The sequence below is a fragment of the Cinclus cinclus genome, chromosome 4, assembly GCF_963662255.1.
Source record: "Cinclus cinclus chromosome 4, bCinCin1.1, whole genome shotgun sequence".
Classification (NCBI taxonomy): Eukaryota; Metazoa; Chordata; class Aves; order Passeriformes; family Cinclidae; genus Cinclus; species Cinclus cinclus.
In genome coordinates this window covers 40,223,560-40,241,630 of record NC_085049.1, presented here as the reverse complement: position 1 = coordinate 40,241,630, position 18,071 = coordinate 40,223,560, and the positions used below count along the sequence as shown (strand labels likewise).

At 37.8% G+C, this 18,071-nt stretch overlaps 1 protein-coding gene across 1 annotated transcript in view; it reads left to right on the top strand.

Moving 5' to 3' along the window:
- NELL2 (neural EGFL like 2) overlaps positions 1-16,854 on the top strand; it is a 135,247-nt gene extending 118,393 nt beyond the window's left edge. The window contains exons 16-20 of the mRNA XM_062491153.1: positions 595-735; positions 10,371-10,564; positions 11,547-11,723; positions 13,884-14,108; positions 16,804-16,854. Coding sequence (XP_062347137.1) covers positions 595-735; positions 10,371-10,564; positions 11,547-11,723; positions 13,884-14,108; positions 16,804-16,854 — 788 coding nt within the window. The remainder of the gene's footprint in view (positions 1-594; positions 736-10,370; positions 10,565-11,546; positions 11,724-13,883; positions 14,109-16,803) is intronic.
- Positions 16,855-18,071: the final 1,217 nt, after the last annotated feature.

Here is an 18,071-nt window from a genome sequence, read left to right as displayed (position 1 = left end):
GATTTAAGCATTTGTTTGGAAACCCAGTTGTTTTCTTCTATTATTATAGAGTAGCCTGCAGTGAGTTATGTTGAGATTCAGAGGTGGTGGTATAAATCTACAGGAACTCCACAGGATAGGGAAGCCCTTCTAACCTAGAACTTGTGTCACCAAAAGCATAAGCAATGACCAGAGTAAATATTTAATATTTTTATATACCCCTAGAAAAAAACTTATTTTATCAAGCAGCCTGCACTACTGAAAAGGTTAACATCTTATTATATGAACTGGGACCTAATTATTTTCATCATATTACGGGCAGTTTAAACAGATGACAGATTACCTGTCATGTATTGTGACGAAAGTAGTTGCTACTATGTAGGCAGTAAATTTGGGTTAGCAGTACCTCTGCTGCAAAATCATTAGCCAAGTACTTTTATGGAAACAATTCAAAACTTTGCTGCAATTAATTCTGCAAATTCATGTGTCAGTAATGAAAATAATTCTGTGAAACCCAGAAACACAAGGGATATTGTTCTTTCCTTGGATGAATATAGGAATATAGTAATTTACTCTGTGTGAATTTTCTATTGTTTTGTTTTTCTTTATAAACAGACATTGATGAGTGCTCGGATGGCTTTGTTCAGTGTGACAGCCGTGCAAACTGCATTAACCTGCCTGGTTGGTACCACTGCGAATGCAGAGATGGCTACCATGACAATGGGATGTTTTCACCAAGTGGAGAATCCTGTGAAGGTCAGTATCTAAAAAGGGTGGGGTTCTGTTATGGTTAACATGAAGGTGCCCAGAAAAATGTCTACTGTTTCAGATTGTACTGGTCAAGCATTGTCTCAAAAATGGCAGTGAAATTTAAACTTTGACCCAAAAGAATTACATTCTAAATAATCATCATCAAAGGCAAAATAATATAAAATATGAATATTCCTATAATATGGAGTATTAGTGGAACATTACTTTGTTTTATCAACATAATATGTAAAGTCAGGCGTGGTGATTAAAATGCAGTTTCTCTGGCCCTACATCTGCTTCTGTGCTTGTCCCTTGCATAAGTGATTTCCCGTGGGCCGATAGCATGCACTGTAATCTGTCACTCCACAGTAATCTGTTTATATGTCAGATTCTTTGTATATAGAAATGTGCCTCAATCCAGATCTCACTTCCTCCACTTTGTTTTCCTTGTACACTGAAATAGTTCATGATAAAAGCTTTTTCCATTGCAAAAAATCACTATGCATCTCTGAGACCCTTACCTATACCTTGGTTAATACTGTGGTGTTTCTCCTGTGTAATGGCTAACTGCTTCTAGGAGACTGCAATTTGCAGACCTACATTACGAACTAGGAAGCTCCGTGGATGTAAGGCTGGCACAAGGTGTAGGGGACAAGAGAGTGACAAGGTGGACAAGGAGATGGAAAGGTTTTCTGTATTCATGAATGATATTAGAGAGAGCAGCAGATTAATAAGAACACAATTATTTTCAGACATAGATCTCTTAGTACAGAATGTTATTCAACTCTTGAGATACTTCATGCTGCTGCTCTTAAATAACAGAACAAATCAGTCTTTTTTTTTGCCATGGACTTCTCGGGGCAAAATTATCACCCTTTCTCCCTTCTTTCTCTGAGTGGTGAAATATTCACAGTGCTCACAGTGTAAGCTTTCTTATTGCTGTTTAAACTTACATTATGGGCGGCATCGGTCCCAAAGGGAAGCAATTGAATTAATTTCTCTAAGGCAGACACACAGACAGTTCTCCAGGAGTGAGAATGACCTTTCTGGTATACCCATCATCAATACTTTATTTCAACACATTTTCATCACAGCTGAAAGCCTGTACTCCCAGGAGGAATCAGCAATTTAAGGCAACCACTGCTTTCGTAAGTCGAGCTTTCTCTGTCAAGAACTAACTAAATGTCAGTGTTAGCTGGTCTGGAGTTAGCACAGGAAGATGCAAAGAATAAGTTGTGATCTCTCTGATTATAACATTTCACTTCTGTCACTCATGGCACAGAAAATAAATACTCCATCCAGGCATTTATGGAGATATTGTCAATATCCCAAGATTTATCTTCAGTGTCAGTATAACACTTACCTGGTGAGTTAAAGATAGTGGTTTAGCACAGGCATTCTCAAGAGAGATACATGATACAAAGTGACTGTATTAAGATGTGTGCAAACAAGTATCAATTAAGCAGCAATTTCTAAACAAATGAAAAGCCAAGGGAAAAGAAGTGTGGGGATTGCTACATGTATACAGAAGCGGCAATTATTAGACTGATTTGACCTTTTCTACAAAGAGCCAGCAGCTCTTTATTAAACGTACACAGAGAATAACAAGTAATTAGAGTTAAATCACAGATTCCAGGAAACTATCCTCATTGCTGATTCAGTTTGATTGATTGCTGCTCCAAACGTTGCGATCCTTAGCAACTTGAGAATCACAGAATCATAGAATGGCTTGGATTGGAAGGTACCTTTAAAGATCATGTAGTTCCAACCCCCCTGGGCAGCGACACATGCCCCTAGACCAGGTTACTCAGGACCCCATCCAGCCTGGCCTTGATGGGGAGGAAGGTTAGATATTTTATTAGTTTTACCTCATCACTTCTTATTGGCTTGGAGCTTGTGACATGTTGTCTCAGATAAAAATCAAGCCAGAAGGGGTGTGAAGAGACAACCTAAAATCCATTGCAATGTGGAAAGTTGAACTTGCAGTAACACAACACAGTTGTGCAGAAACAATCGTCTTCTCTGCTGTCAGATCTTTCCACTGTAAGATATTTCCCTACTGGGTTTAAAGACAAAAGAAAATGGATTGCTTTTGATAATACTTCAGTAACCCCTGGTAAGATGTGATTAGATTGAGCTGTTGGCGGATGGTCTTTTAGACACTCACTTTAATGGGGCAGCAGCTTCCAGGCTATACTAATCTCAAATTTCAAATCGCAGTTCTCCAGTTCTCACTTTCAACTCTATCCAGAACCAGCATCCTCTGAAACTTTCTGTCTTGTGCAGGTGCTTCATCTTGCAGAGCTATAGAAGAAACAGTGGAAACTACTTCAAAGTAGTGTTCTATATAGAGTGCATAATAGGCTTGACTTGGCTCATCTTTTGTAAGCTTTAGTTGCTTTGAAGTAAGTTTCTTGTTGTAGAGGAAGAAGTCTGTTAAAGCCAAGAAAGTATGGATTTAGATTTTCCTTCGTGATTGTTCTACATTGTCTTCCTTAAATCTGGGTCTGTTTGTGTCCCCTGAATATGTGCTGATAATACTGCACGAACTGTTTCAGTGATTAGTGTAATCAGTTCTTTGTTTCCTTCATCAATGCCTCTGATTTTAAAAATCCGTGTGTGAACACCTGTGCTAAAATCACAGACACACAGGATAATTTCCTTAAAAGCCTTATTTTAACAGAATTCCAAAGCTGCATGTACCCCTTTTTGGACATCATACTAAATATTCCTAGCTTGACCTGGGCTGCTTGGTAGCACTAGACTTTATCAGCGCTTGATAATGGAATAATAGCTACTGAATTGCCTATTTTACACATCTATTGACCTTGGCTACTGCTGCTTCTTTGGCACAATTAAGAATATTGAGTGTTTTGACTAATGTACTTGAATGCAAAAATTCATAATCCCATTTTATTGTACCTACAGGCAATGGAAGACCTAGAGATCCCTTTGCTAATAGTTTTGATTCACATTGTACCCCTAGGTAGACCTATGGTGTCTATAAAATTTGCGAAGAGAAATTATGGGAAACGCAGCTGTAGGGCTTCAAGCTCTTAGCAGCACTTACTCTTTTTCCCTTGGAAATAGAATTATGTTATGTCTCATTGTATTTCCAAAAGGTGAAATATCAGCCATGTAGTCCTTGAGACTGTATTGCTTTGGGAAGTCTTAAATTTTATATATGTAAATATAGCATTCAGTATGGTATATTAACTGGTATCTTCCTCTTTGCCCCTGACAGCTTTTCTTTATAGTTTCTTTAAACAGTGTTATTGGTACTGAAGGTTGTCTCTTATGTACCATTTCATAGAGAGAGCTGGGCTAAGGGAGTAGATATTGCATCCTCAGGCTTCACTGCAGTATGAAAACTAGAACAACTGAGGGCAAAATCCTAAAATAAGAAAGGTCAGGCCCCATTAATGTTTTCCCTGCAGTTCTGTGTAACACCCTGATTCCTTTGAATTTGTCCTTTGCAATGTCTAAAAGCTCCCATAATCAGTTGAAGAGGGAGGCTATATTGGTTCACACCAGAATAGTGCAGGTTATGCCTCATCAGTTGTTGGACATTTGGCACGTACCCAAATCCAAAGAAAGCTCACCTAATTAAGGCAGCCCCTTAGGATTTACCAAGAGTATCTGTCAGGTACCAGCTGTTGTTAGCACAGAATATGAGATCAATGTACCTTCATTCTCAGCAGGTACTACATTCTTTAAATGAGACAGATGCAAATGAAAGATTTGGATAGATCAATCCAAAGTGCCCAATTCATAAAAGAATCTTTTTTGGTTGTAAGTTCACATTGTATCCATATGTGAACTCCCATTTAGGTTTTCTTTTCTGAAGTATCTTATACTTTTTTCTGCCATCCTGATTCCAGAATTAGTATCACTTAATTCTCTGTGTGACAGAACAGTCTGCCTGACAGCACAGAGGCTGAGTCTCTACTTGAAGTCTGTTTTCAACAATCCGGGATAATGAGGGATGGAGGCATATTACAAGCCTCAGTATGCTCCCCAGCCTTACTGACTGAGCAGAGTCCAAAATGGTCACTCCAGCATCTATATCTCAGGATCTGGAAGGCAGAGGAATTACTGGCTGTCAGGATGTTTCAGTTTATCTCACACTGCATCCAGTATTTTAATGAGTACATGAGGTTTCTTGAAGTTGAAAAAACACTGTCAGTTTGGAGTCCTACACTTAGGTTTATGAGAAATTATGTTTTTGATAGCACTTAAGGGAAACAGGAAATAAAAAATCTTCAGCAGGAAACCTTACTAGCACTCACAGAGCTCCATCAAAATCCTTTTGCTTTTATTCATGATCATTAAAGGTCAGCAAATAAAGTGACTTCTTTCTTTTTTCCATTTATCCCAAATAGAGGTTTAGGCATTAAGGCTTCAGTATTGAATTTGAGAACCCAACATAAGCATCACTAAACGGAAGGTAGATATAGAGACACATTAGGATTTTAGTATTCTGGAATGTGGGAAGAATAAAAAATTGTCAGAGTTTCTGGTCTTTTATAAAAGGACTAATAAAACAGAAACTTGACCACTATATTTTATAAGACAGTAATTTGAACACATTTACTGTATAGGGAAAAAAAACATTTCTGTCAAGCTGATGTTACCAACATCTGAAGTCTCAGCTCTTCATCTTTCACATCTGGTGAGCACTTTCACAGGTGGCTTACATGAACTCACATATAAATTATTCACAATTCACTTGCTCTTTGAAGAATGATTACACCAGTCAATAGATCTACTCAGGGCAGAAGACAACAGAAACAGAACTTTTTGCTCTGATGAGCTTGGGTTCCCAAGCAAATGCACTCCTTCCTTTTTTGCCTTAAGCAAAAAGTACTCAGGTATCCTGGTGCTTGCATCTTGCTGAGCTAATGCTGTTCCTCAGAGCAAAAGTAACTGAGAAACTTCGGTTGCTTCAGAGCAAAGGAACTGTTCACCCTCCCAAGCCATCTCTTCCAATATTTCTCAGTGATACAAATGTACACCTTTTCTTTACAAAAATGGGAGTCCAACCAATATCAGAATAATTTTGGTCTCAGTCAGACCCTTTAGGGCTCTGTAAGAGTCTTCTCCATGTAGGTGTGGATAGTTCATCAGAGGACAGATAGCTGCAACTTTCTGTCACCTGTATCACAGTGGGTCCCCGAGCCTTTTGTCACTTCCTAGCAAGATGTGTGCCTTTGGTTTCTTTTTGATTTCTAATTGTGCCTTGTTTGTGTTCCTTGTGAGTTTATGGTGAATTTTTGCATCAGCCACTTACGAGCTTTTTGTCAATATAATTCAGCTATTTTTTAAGATCTATCTACAGTAGTTCCAAGATCTTTGCCCACAATACATCCAAAGGACTGATATGGTTTTTGAACATCTATTTCCCTGTGTACTTTTCAATCGAATCTCATCTGACGTATTATTGTTTGCTCAGTCAATATCAAAATACTTCTGTATTTCACATTTAATATTTAGCTTTAATACTTTATTATCAGCAGTGTTACTCATTGCACTGTTCATCCATTTATCCAGGTGACTAAGTGTATTGGGCAGCACACATTCTGGCACAAATTCCTGGGGAACCTCCTTGGGACAGCTCTCCATTGTGACAAACTGACCATTTTTTGCTGCCTTTTATTACACAATAATTTTACCTTTTTATCCCTTTTGTTATAAATAATTATTTATTAATAATATTAATTTTGTATACTATACTAATACTATTACTAATGAATATTATTATTAATAATCTTTGAGTCAATGACCACTTTTCTTCCATGGCACATAGTTCCTTTAAGACCATGCATTGTGCAAAGAACGTCATGAATAAAAGTATTACAGTATATGAAATTATCTCTCTTTAAAATATTTTTAATTAGTGTAGTGTACTTTGAATCTGTGTCGTGGTGTCTTTAAACAAACATCTTTCTATCTGAAAATGTTGTCATTTTGGTTGCTAGTTTTAATTCATATTTAAAATTTCATCATTTTAATGTAATAGCCTCTGAATATAAGCACTACCACAGAGGATTTTTTTTTTTTTGCAGCCTTTTACATTCCTTGAATGATACTGAACTTGTGGTCACTGTTGGTCACCAATGTAGGGTAGTTACTTGGTAGAGACATTCTGAATCAGAGGCTGCTTGCTGCTCAGGGCCAAGTAGAATGGTGCTTTGTCCCTCTGGGTTTCTTTGACTACCTCTTCCAAGAAACAGTCAGTAAATCTCTTAAATGCAACCTTGGGTCACAGCCTGGAGCAATTGAAGTTCACATTTTTATGTAGTTTTCTGTCTCTGCAGTCTCACAAATACTGCAAATGGAGTTTAGTCGTTCTAAGTACTGTCACCATATTGGATAGATTTAGTCCAGTATTTTTTCTGTGTAGGGAGTGAATTATTTATAATAGAATTAACTCCTACTTTTCTGTAACATGTATCACTATTTCTTCACCCATGATATTCCTTTGTTATTGCAACATTAAGTTGTACCTAGAGATGATGGTAGGAAAAGGAAAATCCTTAAAAATGAGACAGATCAAAGCTGAGCACTTTTTTCATGTAAGTTAGCTAAATAAGAAATTATTCTCAGTTTAGCACTAGATAACTAGTTACATTTCATTTCTGGTTTGGTTTTTTTTTTTCAGTTGAGGCAAACCTCCAAGTCTTTTGAGACATTAACGTTCTAATGTCCTAACATTCAAGCTGCTTGGTTCTTAAGCAGTGTGTTGTAAATAGCCTGAAGTGAACTTCTTGGTTTTGAGTGGTTTATGGGGGACTCTGTTTTTGTTTTTTAAATTTTTTTATTTTGGTTTCTTTTGAGAGTGGGCTGAGGGTTGTTTTTGGGTATTCTTTGTTAAAATGGCATGAGAGCAGTAATAAAATGGCACTATGGCTGGATATAGTGGAATATACAATCTCTAATCTTACCATCTTCCCTTTTCAAACACAAAAGATACAACACCCAGTGTCCCTTGTCCATAGCTGGTTATGGCTGTAAACACAGTTTCAGTAACATGATTCACCATCTATTAAAAGTCTAAAATAAAAAAACAACCTGAACAAAGTTTTGTTTGGTATGGATGATTTGTGTGCAAGTTCTTTGCTGATATGGCCTGAAGTTTTGATGTGGATGAATAATGCAGATGAGAGTTTCATGCATGAAAAGTTGGTGTTTCTCTTCCTGCATCATAAATACGCTGCTGTTTCTGATTAGGTTAGAATCAAAATGTAAATAGCTCCTGCTGTGACTAGGGATATTTAAATTGGCCTATACAGAACATTTATTTTCATGAATCAAACAACTATAAAAAACAAGGTTGGGAATTTTCAGAAGTTCTCAATTCCATATAAGCTCAGCTCAATACCAAAGTCAATGATGAAACCTCTATTATTTTCAGTTACTCTGACTGTGTTGAAAAATAAATCTCAGAAGCCTTTTTCTCATGGGAAAATTGCAAAGTAGATTTGTATGTAAGTGCCAAAAGCAGAGTCAGTGTTTACAGGATCACCGTTTGTTGTATAAAAGAAACTTTTTTTTATTTACATGACAGCTGAACTTTGTCCAGTTATCTCATTAAGTATGTCTGCCTTCTGTTAAGTGTCTAGGTTGCTGAGAAATTACATTATAAATTTATGACAGCTGTGTGAAAGTTATGTACAAAAGAGTGTTCTAAACAAATGAATGCAAGTTTTGGAAAATAATTTATTAAAAATTACTTTGATAATAAAGATAATCTTGCTGTGAATCTGAATCATTATATTTAAACTGAACTGGTGTCTGTTCTTGTTATTGCATAATTTAAGAACAGCTATACCTTAATTTAAAATTGCCAGATTATATTACTTTCCAGGTGGAATTAAGAGAAAATACAGTAAGGAGAGAGCAGCTCTTCCATCCCCCTGCTCTGCCCAAACTGGCATCACTCAAACTTGTTGAATTCCTGTTAGCTACTTTTTTAAAACCTTCAAGTTTAGATAGTGGACAGCCTCTGCAGGCCTGCAGTTTCAGTGGTTATGTATCCTGACTGCTGGGGTGGGTTTCCCTGTCTGACGTGCTGGTGCTGGTTCAGCTGTTCAGCCACACTGAATTAGGTTCATGGTCCAAGTTATCTTCTGCCCTGTTACAACGGTGACTGCCTCCAGATGCCTCAGAAGGCAATGAAGTAGAAGATGTAGAGATCTGAGATGATTTGCCAGTTCTGGATTATCTGATACATAAATAAGTCTACCACGGGCCCTAATGCCTGAAATATAATCTGTCTCCTAAAATCTGTTAGTATTGAAAGTTGAATATTCTTGCTAGCTTTATACACTTTTGGCTATGCAATTGGTTTTTGCCTCTTAGGATTCTGTAGCAGTGAGTGTCATAGTTTGTTTATTGTTTTTTATTTGTTTATTTGTTTTCATACAATGTTTTGCATTGTATGAGAAGTTATTTCTTTTATCAGGCATAAATTTGTTGTCTTTCTGTTCCATTCAATAGTAAATTAATTATTTTACCTTAAACTGAATGTGCTTGAGGTGGACTGGAGGTTTTGTTTCCATTGCTGAACCCAAAGCTGAGTATTTTGTTTATTAGGTTTTTATGCTGGTGGTTAAAGATACATACATGACCATATTGTTTATTTTATCTCACTCCTCTGGTGGACATTTGATTATTACAACACTGCTTTTTAATGAACTTTAATCAAGAACATGGACCATACTGTTGAGAATTTGTATTTAGAGTTGAACTCAATATATCAATATTTGCAGTCATCATACTTCTAGTCTTTACTTTGTTTTCCCTCTTTTTATTGCATATATCCATTTACTTCATATCCCTTTGAAGCTTCTTTTCATGGTAATTTTTCTCCATTTGAACAGCTGAAAAAGCTAAATAAAAACTATTCAAGTAGAAGTAGTGAGTGCTGCTAGCTTACCTTTGCAAAACAGTTGTGTGTACCTTGATGAGGTAGGCCTTTAAAGTACTTTTTAATTCTTTGAGATATATTTGTTTGGAAGTAATTTATTTTTATTCACTGGAGATACAATTTTTTTTTCTTTATTTTCTATTCTAGACACAAGGGCTATAGCTGTCACTGAAACTTGAATATTTAAAATATTCTGGTTTTCACATTCCAATAAATGATGATATTTAAAGCACAGTGTGCTTGTTTGAATGAGCTTACAGGTCAGACATCATCTTTCACATTAAATTCTCATCCAGTGAACTCAAATGTGCTAGACAGAGCCAGCAGAAGGTTTTAAGAACAAGATCTGAAGCTGTTCTTGCTTCATGTAACATCTAATGTATGGTTGTCACAAAATAAGGTTCCTTAGGGAGCTAAGAATTATTCTTTCTCTCATGTTTCTTGTGGTTTCGTCATTCCATCTACTATACTCAATAGCATTCGCTTAGAAATGTATAGCAAAACTCAAAATACCAGGTCAAAACATGATCAAACAAAGCTGATGTGACTTGTAAAATATTTCTGAATTTTTAAGTTCACCCCATTCTGCTGAAGTACAAATTAATTTTCAGCTGAAGGCCTTAATGGCTAAGAATCATTTATATTGACTGCCACAAGATCATTTTTGTTAATTGCATGTGGTCTAAGAGCATTCCATGGCATGTTTTTGCAGACATTGATGAATGTGGAACTGGAAGGCACAGCTGTGCCAATGACACTGTTTGCTTTAACTTGGATGGCGGGTATGACTGTCGATGTCCTCATGGCAAGAACTGCACAGGAGACTGTATCCATGAAGGCAAAATCAAGCACAATGGTCAGATTTGGGTGCTGGAGAATGACAGATGTTCTGTCTGCTCGTGCCAGGTCAGTACAAATGGAAGTAGCTGGTTCTGCAAGGTGGTGGCAGGGATGAGAGCGGAGCATCAGGATTCAGGAGAAATTCCTGTTTTAGCTGCCTTCTTGGGTGCATGTGTAGAGCTCAGAAATAAAATTGCATAGGGTTTTGGAGATAGCTTCTCTCTCCAACCTTCATGAGCGAAACATTCATTGGAATTTTTTTATGTGATTCTGGGAGAAGGATGATAATACTTTTTCATTGGCAGAGATGCCACCTATGTTCTCTGGGTGGGAGTAACAGCATTTTCATGCATATAAACTGTCTAGACACCTATTGGGGTTGGAGACTGACGCCAGCATCTCTAGCAGATGGCTATAAATAGAAGTAGGTTTTGTGTCTGCAGAATAATTCAGCTTAACTTTCTCAAATGTTTGCTGTGTGAAGTTTGGTCCCAAGCTAAATGCTGATGGAGAATGAAGGGCCAAAACACTGCTGACAGTATCCTGAGCATTTCAGCAGCTTGACTTTTGTGTACGTGGTTTAGTTTCTGATCGCCTATTGTCTTCCTATGTGAATAATTACAGAATGGAGGACCTGATCTTCCTTGACACCCTCCAATCTGGTATTCTATGGAACACTGGTATTGTATGAAGTTTAAAGCAAGATTCATCAAGCATCTATATGAGAATTACAAACTCAGCGCAATGCATTAAAACCTGACCCTTGGGAAAGATGCCCTTGTGTTTCTCCACCTCAGGGGAGAGCTGCCTGGAGATTGGTTGAATGAAGGATGTGTATAAGACAACAGGGGAACTTTATGGTTGTTACTGAGTGTGTATTGGGGTTTCTGGCTTGGTTTGAATTGTATTTTGGCAAAAATACTGTGTAGTAGAAAGCTTGTGAACTGTTAATGGCTTAGAATCATGGTAAAAAGTAAAATTTTGGCTGGAATATGACTAGACTTGTGCAAATTTGTGCCATCGTTGTATGTCTCTCTTCTGAAAACAGAACGGATATGTGATGTGCCGGCGAATGGTCTGTGACTGCCAAAATCCCACCGTTGACCTCTTCTGCTGTCCTGAGTGTGACCCAAGGCTCAGCAGTCAATGTTTACACCAGAATGGGGAGCTTTCCTATAACAGTGGTGACTCCTGGATACAGAACTGTCAGCAGTGCCGCTGTCTGGTAAGGTTCCTGATTACAGCAGCAGAGACAGGAGGGAGAAACAATATGAGATATTCTGATCTGTGAATAGTTTCATTTTCATGCATTAGCATCCACTTAATCTTCCCTGAAGTACATGTATAATTAAAATCTGGTTTTCCTGGATTTTTGTCAGTATTGTCCAGTTTCTGTCACAAATGCATGTTGACACAATAGACATAATATAAATTACTTAATCATGATAGTGGTTTCAGCAGAGTGGAGGTCATTTGGATAATCACCTACTCCACATCACTCGTGTTCACTTGTTCAGAGACAGATGAAGCTCTGTAAGGAAATTCTAAGTATGTATTTATTATCACAACTGATACCACAAGGAATCTGGTAAACTAAAACTTATTTATTCATTCAGACATTGTGAGTACAGAAAAATAATAAGATTCTTTTCATTTTTTAAAACAGTGAAATGAAGTTTTAAAAAAACTCACATCTGTTAAAGCTTGTCATCCTTTTCCTAGGTATGTATTTCAGAGTCGAAGCAAAAAATATTCTGCATAATGCTGCTCAGGAAGTTTCTGTGACAGAGAAAATCCCAAGATAAAAGCAACTAGCTTTTATCACAAGTTAAGTCTGAATATAAAGGCTGGTCCATGTAGCAGCTTCAGCTTGTCAGGGTATCATGAATAACAGCCAGAAGCCCGCTTCTGTAGACGGTGCTTTCAATGTTACCACTGCCAAAATCCAATGAAATAGATTACCATGTGCTTCATTAAATGTCTTTAAATAAAAAAAAAAAAAAATCAACCTTCAGTTTAGGAGCTCAATAGATGTTTCTCTTATTTTTAAGATGCTACTTCTGTAGCAAAAGTCTGCTTTCTTTCAGTGATCATGGATTTTTTGGGGTGACAAAGTATTGTCTACTCCTTATACTGTCCATTACTGCAAAAAATAGATTGAAGTATCAAGATCAGTGATTGGATTAAAAGATCACTTTCATTCTTGCCGTCATGAAATTCAAAAAGAAGAAAATTGATGCAGATGAGAATTTTTTAAAAGACTAACTTCATAATACTTTCTGCAACAAGTGGAAGAAGTTTGGAGCAATTACGAGTGTCTGTGATTTTTTTTTCAGCTTCTGCTTTGGAGATACCAAGCTCCTCATTCTCAAAGTCTTAAGTACATTTTTTTGTGAATAAACTGAATTCGTAGGGCTAAATGCTGCTCTTTTTGCCCCCCATAAGTCCAGACTATTAAGTCTGTGCTCAAGTGAGCTGAATAAATTGGAAGTCAGAGATGGACCTGCTAAAAAACAAACAAACAAAAACAAACCAAAAAAAAACAACCCAAAAAGCATTATTGACTTCTGTGAAGTCTTTTTTTTTGACCAATAGATCTGCTAACTTTGCCCTTTGTCCAGAGTGAAGGGAAGCTGATTCCAGCTTCTGGTAACTGCTATGATTCATTAAACCTCTTTAGATTTAACTTCAGGCATAAAGTAACTTCCCCTAAGGATATGCTGGCCCAATACAAGTCTCTGCTCAGACCTTTTCTTACCCTGAGTGTACTAAGCCCCACAGTGCAGAAGGTGTGATAAAGTTTGGAACGTCTGGTATTCTGCTCATAATATCCTAAGTGGATGGTAAGTGGGTGGAGGTCCTCTCATTGAAAATGTGGTGGTGTTCCCCGTTACATTGGGCTGCTGGTGGCTTGGCGCCCTTAATCCAGCCAAAGCATTTGTAACCATGGCAGAGATAAATATGAGGGCTTCCTGTGGCAAGCCACCAGTCCAGATTGTGAGTAAGAACTAGGCTAAACTGAAATTTTTGGCACACTTTTTGCAGTGCAGTCATGTTACAACTTCTCTCTCTTGAAGTAGGGCCTCACAAGGACAGGCCACAATCCTGTATTACGTAATTTTATGCAGAAATTTCAGCTGCAGCTGGATGGAGAATGTACTGAACTAAGTTAAATCTAATATACTTCCTGAATGGCATTCAGAAAAAAGCACCTGATCTGCTGTGTGTCCCACAGTCAGTGAATATCAGTGTTTTCTGTGCTGCGTTCTGAACAGCACAAGATGGAAAAAAAAATAGCCAGCTAGAAAACATAATGCTGATTCAGAGGAATGGGTGAGGAACAAAGTAAGAGCTAATAATGATACCTTGTTCTTTCTGAAAACAGCAAGGAGAAGTTGACTGCTGGCCCTTGCCATGCCCAGAGGTGGACTGTGAATTCAGTGTCCTCCCTGAGAGCGAGTGCTGCCCACGCTGTGTCACTGACCCCTGCCAAGCTGACACCATTCGCAACGACATCACTAAAACATGTCTGGATGAAACCAATGTCATTCGCTTCACTGGATCTTCTTGGATTAAGCATGGCACAGAGTGCACCCTCTGCCAGTGCAAGGTAATAAAGGTTGTAAAGATGAAGCTTCTTCCCAGCTTGTTGTGTGGCACATACATATTAATGCACTGAGTCCGGTCAGTGAACAGTTGGTGTCTTCACTTGTTTTAAAGCAGCAGAGGTGACAGTAAAAGTGTTCGGCTTAGTTAACTGTACTTTTGCAAGTGGTAGAAGTATTGTTTGATGTGCTAGCAGATCAGAAGCAGGACAGCAATCCATGCTGCAGAGTGCTGTGGACACTGTACTGGGCTTTGCTTTTCCACCAGGATAGCTCAATTCAAGTTTAAACATGGAGCTCCAAGCTCCATGCTATCTTGGAAACATGCAAGTGTGGCTATGTAAGCCTAGACTTTGCACAAGGAATATGTTCAGTGTGATACTATAGTGTTACTGGAACTGACCGAGCTGCTTTTTGAGAATAGTAATTGTTTTCAGAATAAAAAGACTAATTATATGGTTGTATAGCTTGTGTAGTTAAAAAATAATCAATGTGTTTAGAAAATTTACTGGTTTTGTACTCAAAGAAATTGATTGTGTGAGGAGAAAAGTTATGGCTTTGTGCATATGTGAATTCTGGCATCTCTTTTTGAGGATGAAAAAGAAAAAGGGCTTAACATAAGTGTTTCTATTCAAAATAAGATCATAAAGTGAATTGTTTTTCCTACTCCCCAGTACTGAAGAGTGATAATATGTGTTTCCACAGCAGCCAAGGAGAGAGAGCAGGATTCATGCATAGTTCTTTAATTATTACTGAAATACACAGTTGATTTTGGGCTTTATTCTGTATTCTTCCCAAGCAAGATGCTTCCCAAACTCAGATACATGGTACAATTAATTTTTTGAGAAGATACTCATTAAAAAAAATAAATCTGTCATCAACATCTCCTGTGAGAATTCAGTGTGATCAGGCAGCAGAAGCTGTCAAGCATCACTTCCTTCCTCTACTCCTGCCTGATGCAATACTGTGCAATAGGTGCTGCTGTCAAGGCATAGTCCTTTTTCAAGGAAAGTGGTATGCACCCAGTAAGTGTCAGCATTTGTCCTCATGTCAGAATGGGTCAGTGGTTAGAAGAAAATGCTGTGATCTGACAGACTGGCTAATGGTTAGAAACCCAGCTTCTGCCCAGAGGATGTTAAAACAGGCTTACAGGCAGAAACCTGTACTTCTGGGGTCCATTGCTGGTGCTATGCACCAGCTCCAATGCTAGAAGTTACTTTTTGCTCAGGCTAGTTGCTAAGGTTCTTATGCATCTGGTTCCCCGTCTGTAAAAGAAATTGTTGTGTGTGGTTCTTCCCTAAAGCACTTTTGAGACTCAGTGATGGAAAATGTGCTCTTGCTGTACTGCAAATCAGTGGCAATGCAGAAACCATGTACCAGTTCTGGTCATGGCCACCTAAGTGCTGCTCCCATCTGGCCTTTTGTGTTAAGCAAAGACTGAACCGTAGGAATTGACTAATTGTTATTCAGTGTAAATACACTGTAAACATACACAGATCACCAAATCCTAGAACATAGTGAGGATTAAAACAAATACTCTGCCAAACTCCATCATTTGAATGACTCAGGTGTGACTACCTAACAAAGAAGAGGTACCACTTTGTCCCTAAACAAGCCCAAATTATATTCAATTATTCTTACAGAGAAGAATTTCATTTTGAAATACACTTTCTGCTCATATCGCCAGCATTTTAATATTGAAGTTCTGCATGCAAGCAGCTCACTCCCTCCAGATCAGGGTAGTGGTGTTCCCAGTTTATATAGTGTTCCTTCTCATTCATCCTGTGTCACCCCACTCTTCTCCTGTAAAGCATCTTATGGAAGGTCAAAGCTCCAGTCTAAGACTTTCTAAACAAGCTGTAGCAAAATAGGTTTACACAAATCCCTTAAGAATTCAGAAACCTGGGCATCAGCTAAAGCAGACTTAGCCACAAAAACAATTCTAATCATAAAAAGAAGGGGGAGGGTAGGATTATAACCTCCCATAACAGAAGGAGTGAAAGAAAATGCTTGAATTATTCAGACCTTGGTTTTAATAAGTCCTGTTGGTTTAGTCAGTTGAATGTATTTTGAGTAATTTATAAATAATGCTCAATTTTAATTTGCATTGTAAGAATCAGACTTAAGAAGTAGTAGACATGCAGAAATGATTTCTCCAGTATTTTAATGATGTCCATAGACAATATGTTCCCTTAATTGCCCTTAGTATTCTCACAAGAATGTCTGGACTATTTGGAAAAAGTTTATGGATTAATGTTTGCTGGTGATACGGCCAGGATGCATGCAGTTGAAGCATTCAGAGTTAAATCCAGAATTCGTTCTGCCAGATCTGAATAAAATTCCCAAGTGCCTTGTGTAGTTCAACAGCTTTATGTATTTGGGCAGATGCCTGATACCTTTATGTTGGGAGGATTCCTCCCACTGATCCCAGCTTCTTTCAGTTTGAGTGTTGTAGCTCTGGGACACAGACTACAACAAGCCAAGCAATTAGAGGAGTCATAATAGCCTGTTCCCTCGGGCAGCATAAGGACATGAGGACAATGTCATGAATCTCATCCAAGTCTGTGCATGTATTGTATTTTGCAAGTCTGTACGTTCCAATCTGATGGGTATTTGGAAACAGCTGAGCTTGTTAAATTTACTTGTTTTGTTCAAAATACAAATTGTTTCAATTCTTCTTTCTGTTTTTCTATCCTTTAGAATGGCCATGTCTGTTGCTCAGTGGATCCACAGTGCCTTCAGGAACTGTGACACCAACAACTATCTCTCACAAGCAGTTTCTGGATATAGAATTTTCCTTCACAGAAATAGACCTTTAGACCAAAAATTGTTCAAAATTAAAACAAAATTAGTTTGGTTTTGTCTATCTGAAGTGCAGGTATGTGATGAACCCGGTTACCTGAATCAGAGTGAAATTTATGGGACTCGAGACAAGCTTAGATGTGAAAACCTTTGTATGAGGTTAGGCCCACGTTTTCTGGCTATTTGTCTGTCTGGCATCCTTGTGCAGAATATTTAGGTTAGTGCAAAGTGACACGTTGTAATGCTGTACATAATGATGTCAAGATACAAAATCAACTAGGATCTCTTACGGGGTCTTCTGAAGCTTTGAGAGTCCAATGCTTGACCAGATTTATCTAATCGTATTTGGAACTGCACAAATGTGTTTGATTGCTTACTGCAGAACTTAGCAGATGTTTGAGTAAAAGGATGAAGCCTTCAGGAATAATGAACCTAGCAGCTAAGATGTGATATGTACAATATGTGAGCTGAAAAAAAAAAAGAGATAGACGTTATTGTAAAAATCAAAAAAAAAACAAAACAAGAAAAAACAAAAAAAAAGAAAACCCGTGATGCACAGGCATGGCTTCTTAATGTTTTCTGATGGGAAAAGTCATCAATATTTCCTTGTTTTACTGCACTTACTATTATTTCTTGATTGACTTTGTTCAGTATAAGCTCGTTCTTGTGCAAATTTAAATAAATATTTCTCTTACCATAAGTTTCTGTTTGTGCCATCTTTCCTTTTCAAGGACTCAGTTTTCATGTCTGCTGTTACTTCTTTGCCAGTATTCCTGGGAACGTGAGCAATACAAGTGAAGTATTGCATATCTGACTCCTCTACATGTGGGAGCTTATGCCCAGCACAGTCTTATGCCTATTATGTCTTGTCTTTGTAAAGATAAACATAAGTAATTTATCATTTCAGTGGATTAAACAGCAAATTCACAGGCCTAAAGATCAGATCTTGTGTACCAGTGGGGTGTTGTCACCCAGAGTCAGTAGAGACCATTTGTGTGTGACTTGGATCTGCTCAGATTTACAGGGGATCTTCTCCAAATTCCTCCTCTCTCCAGCTGCCAAGGGTTGGTTTGTCTTCCATAAGCTCTGCAGCTGTTTTTGCTGTTTGTGTGAAGTATCTTAATGTGTGGGGATTACTTCAAAATGCAAACCCTATTGTCAATACT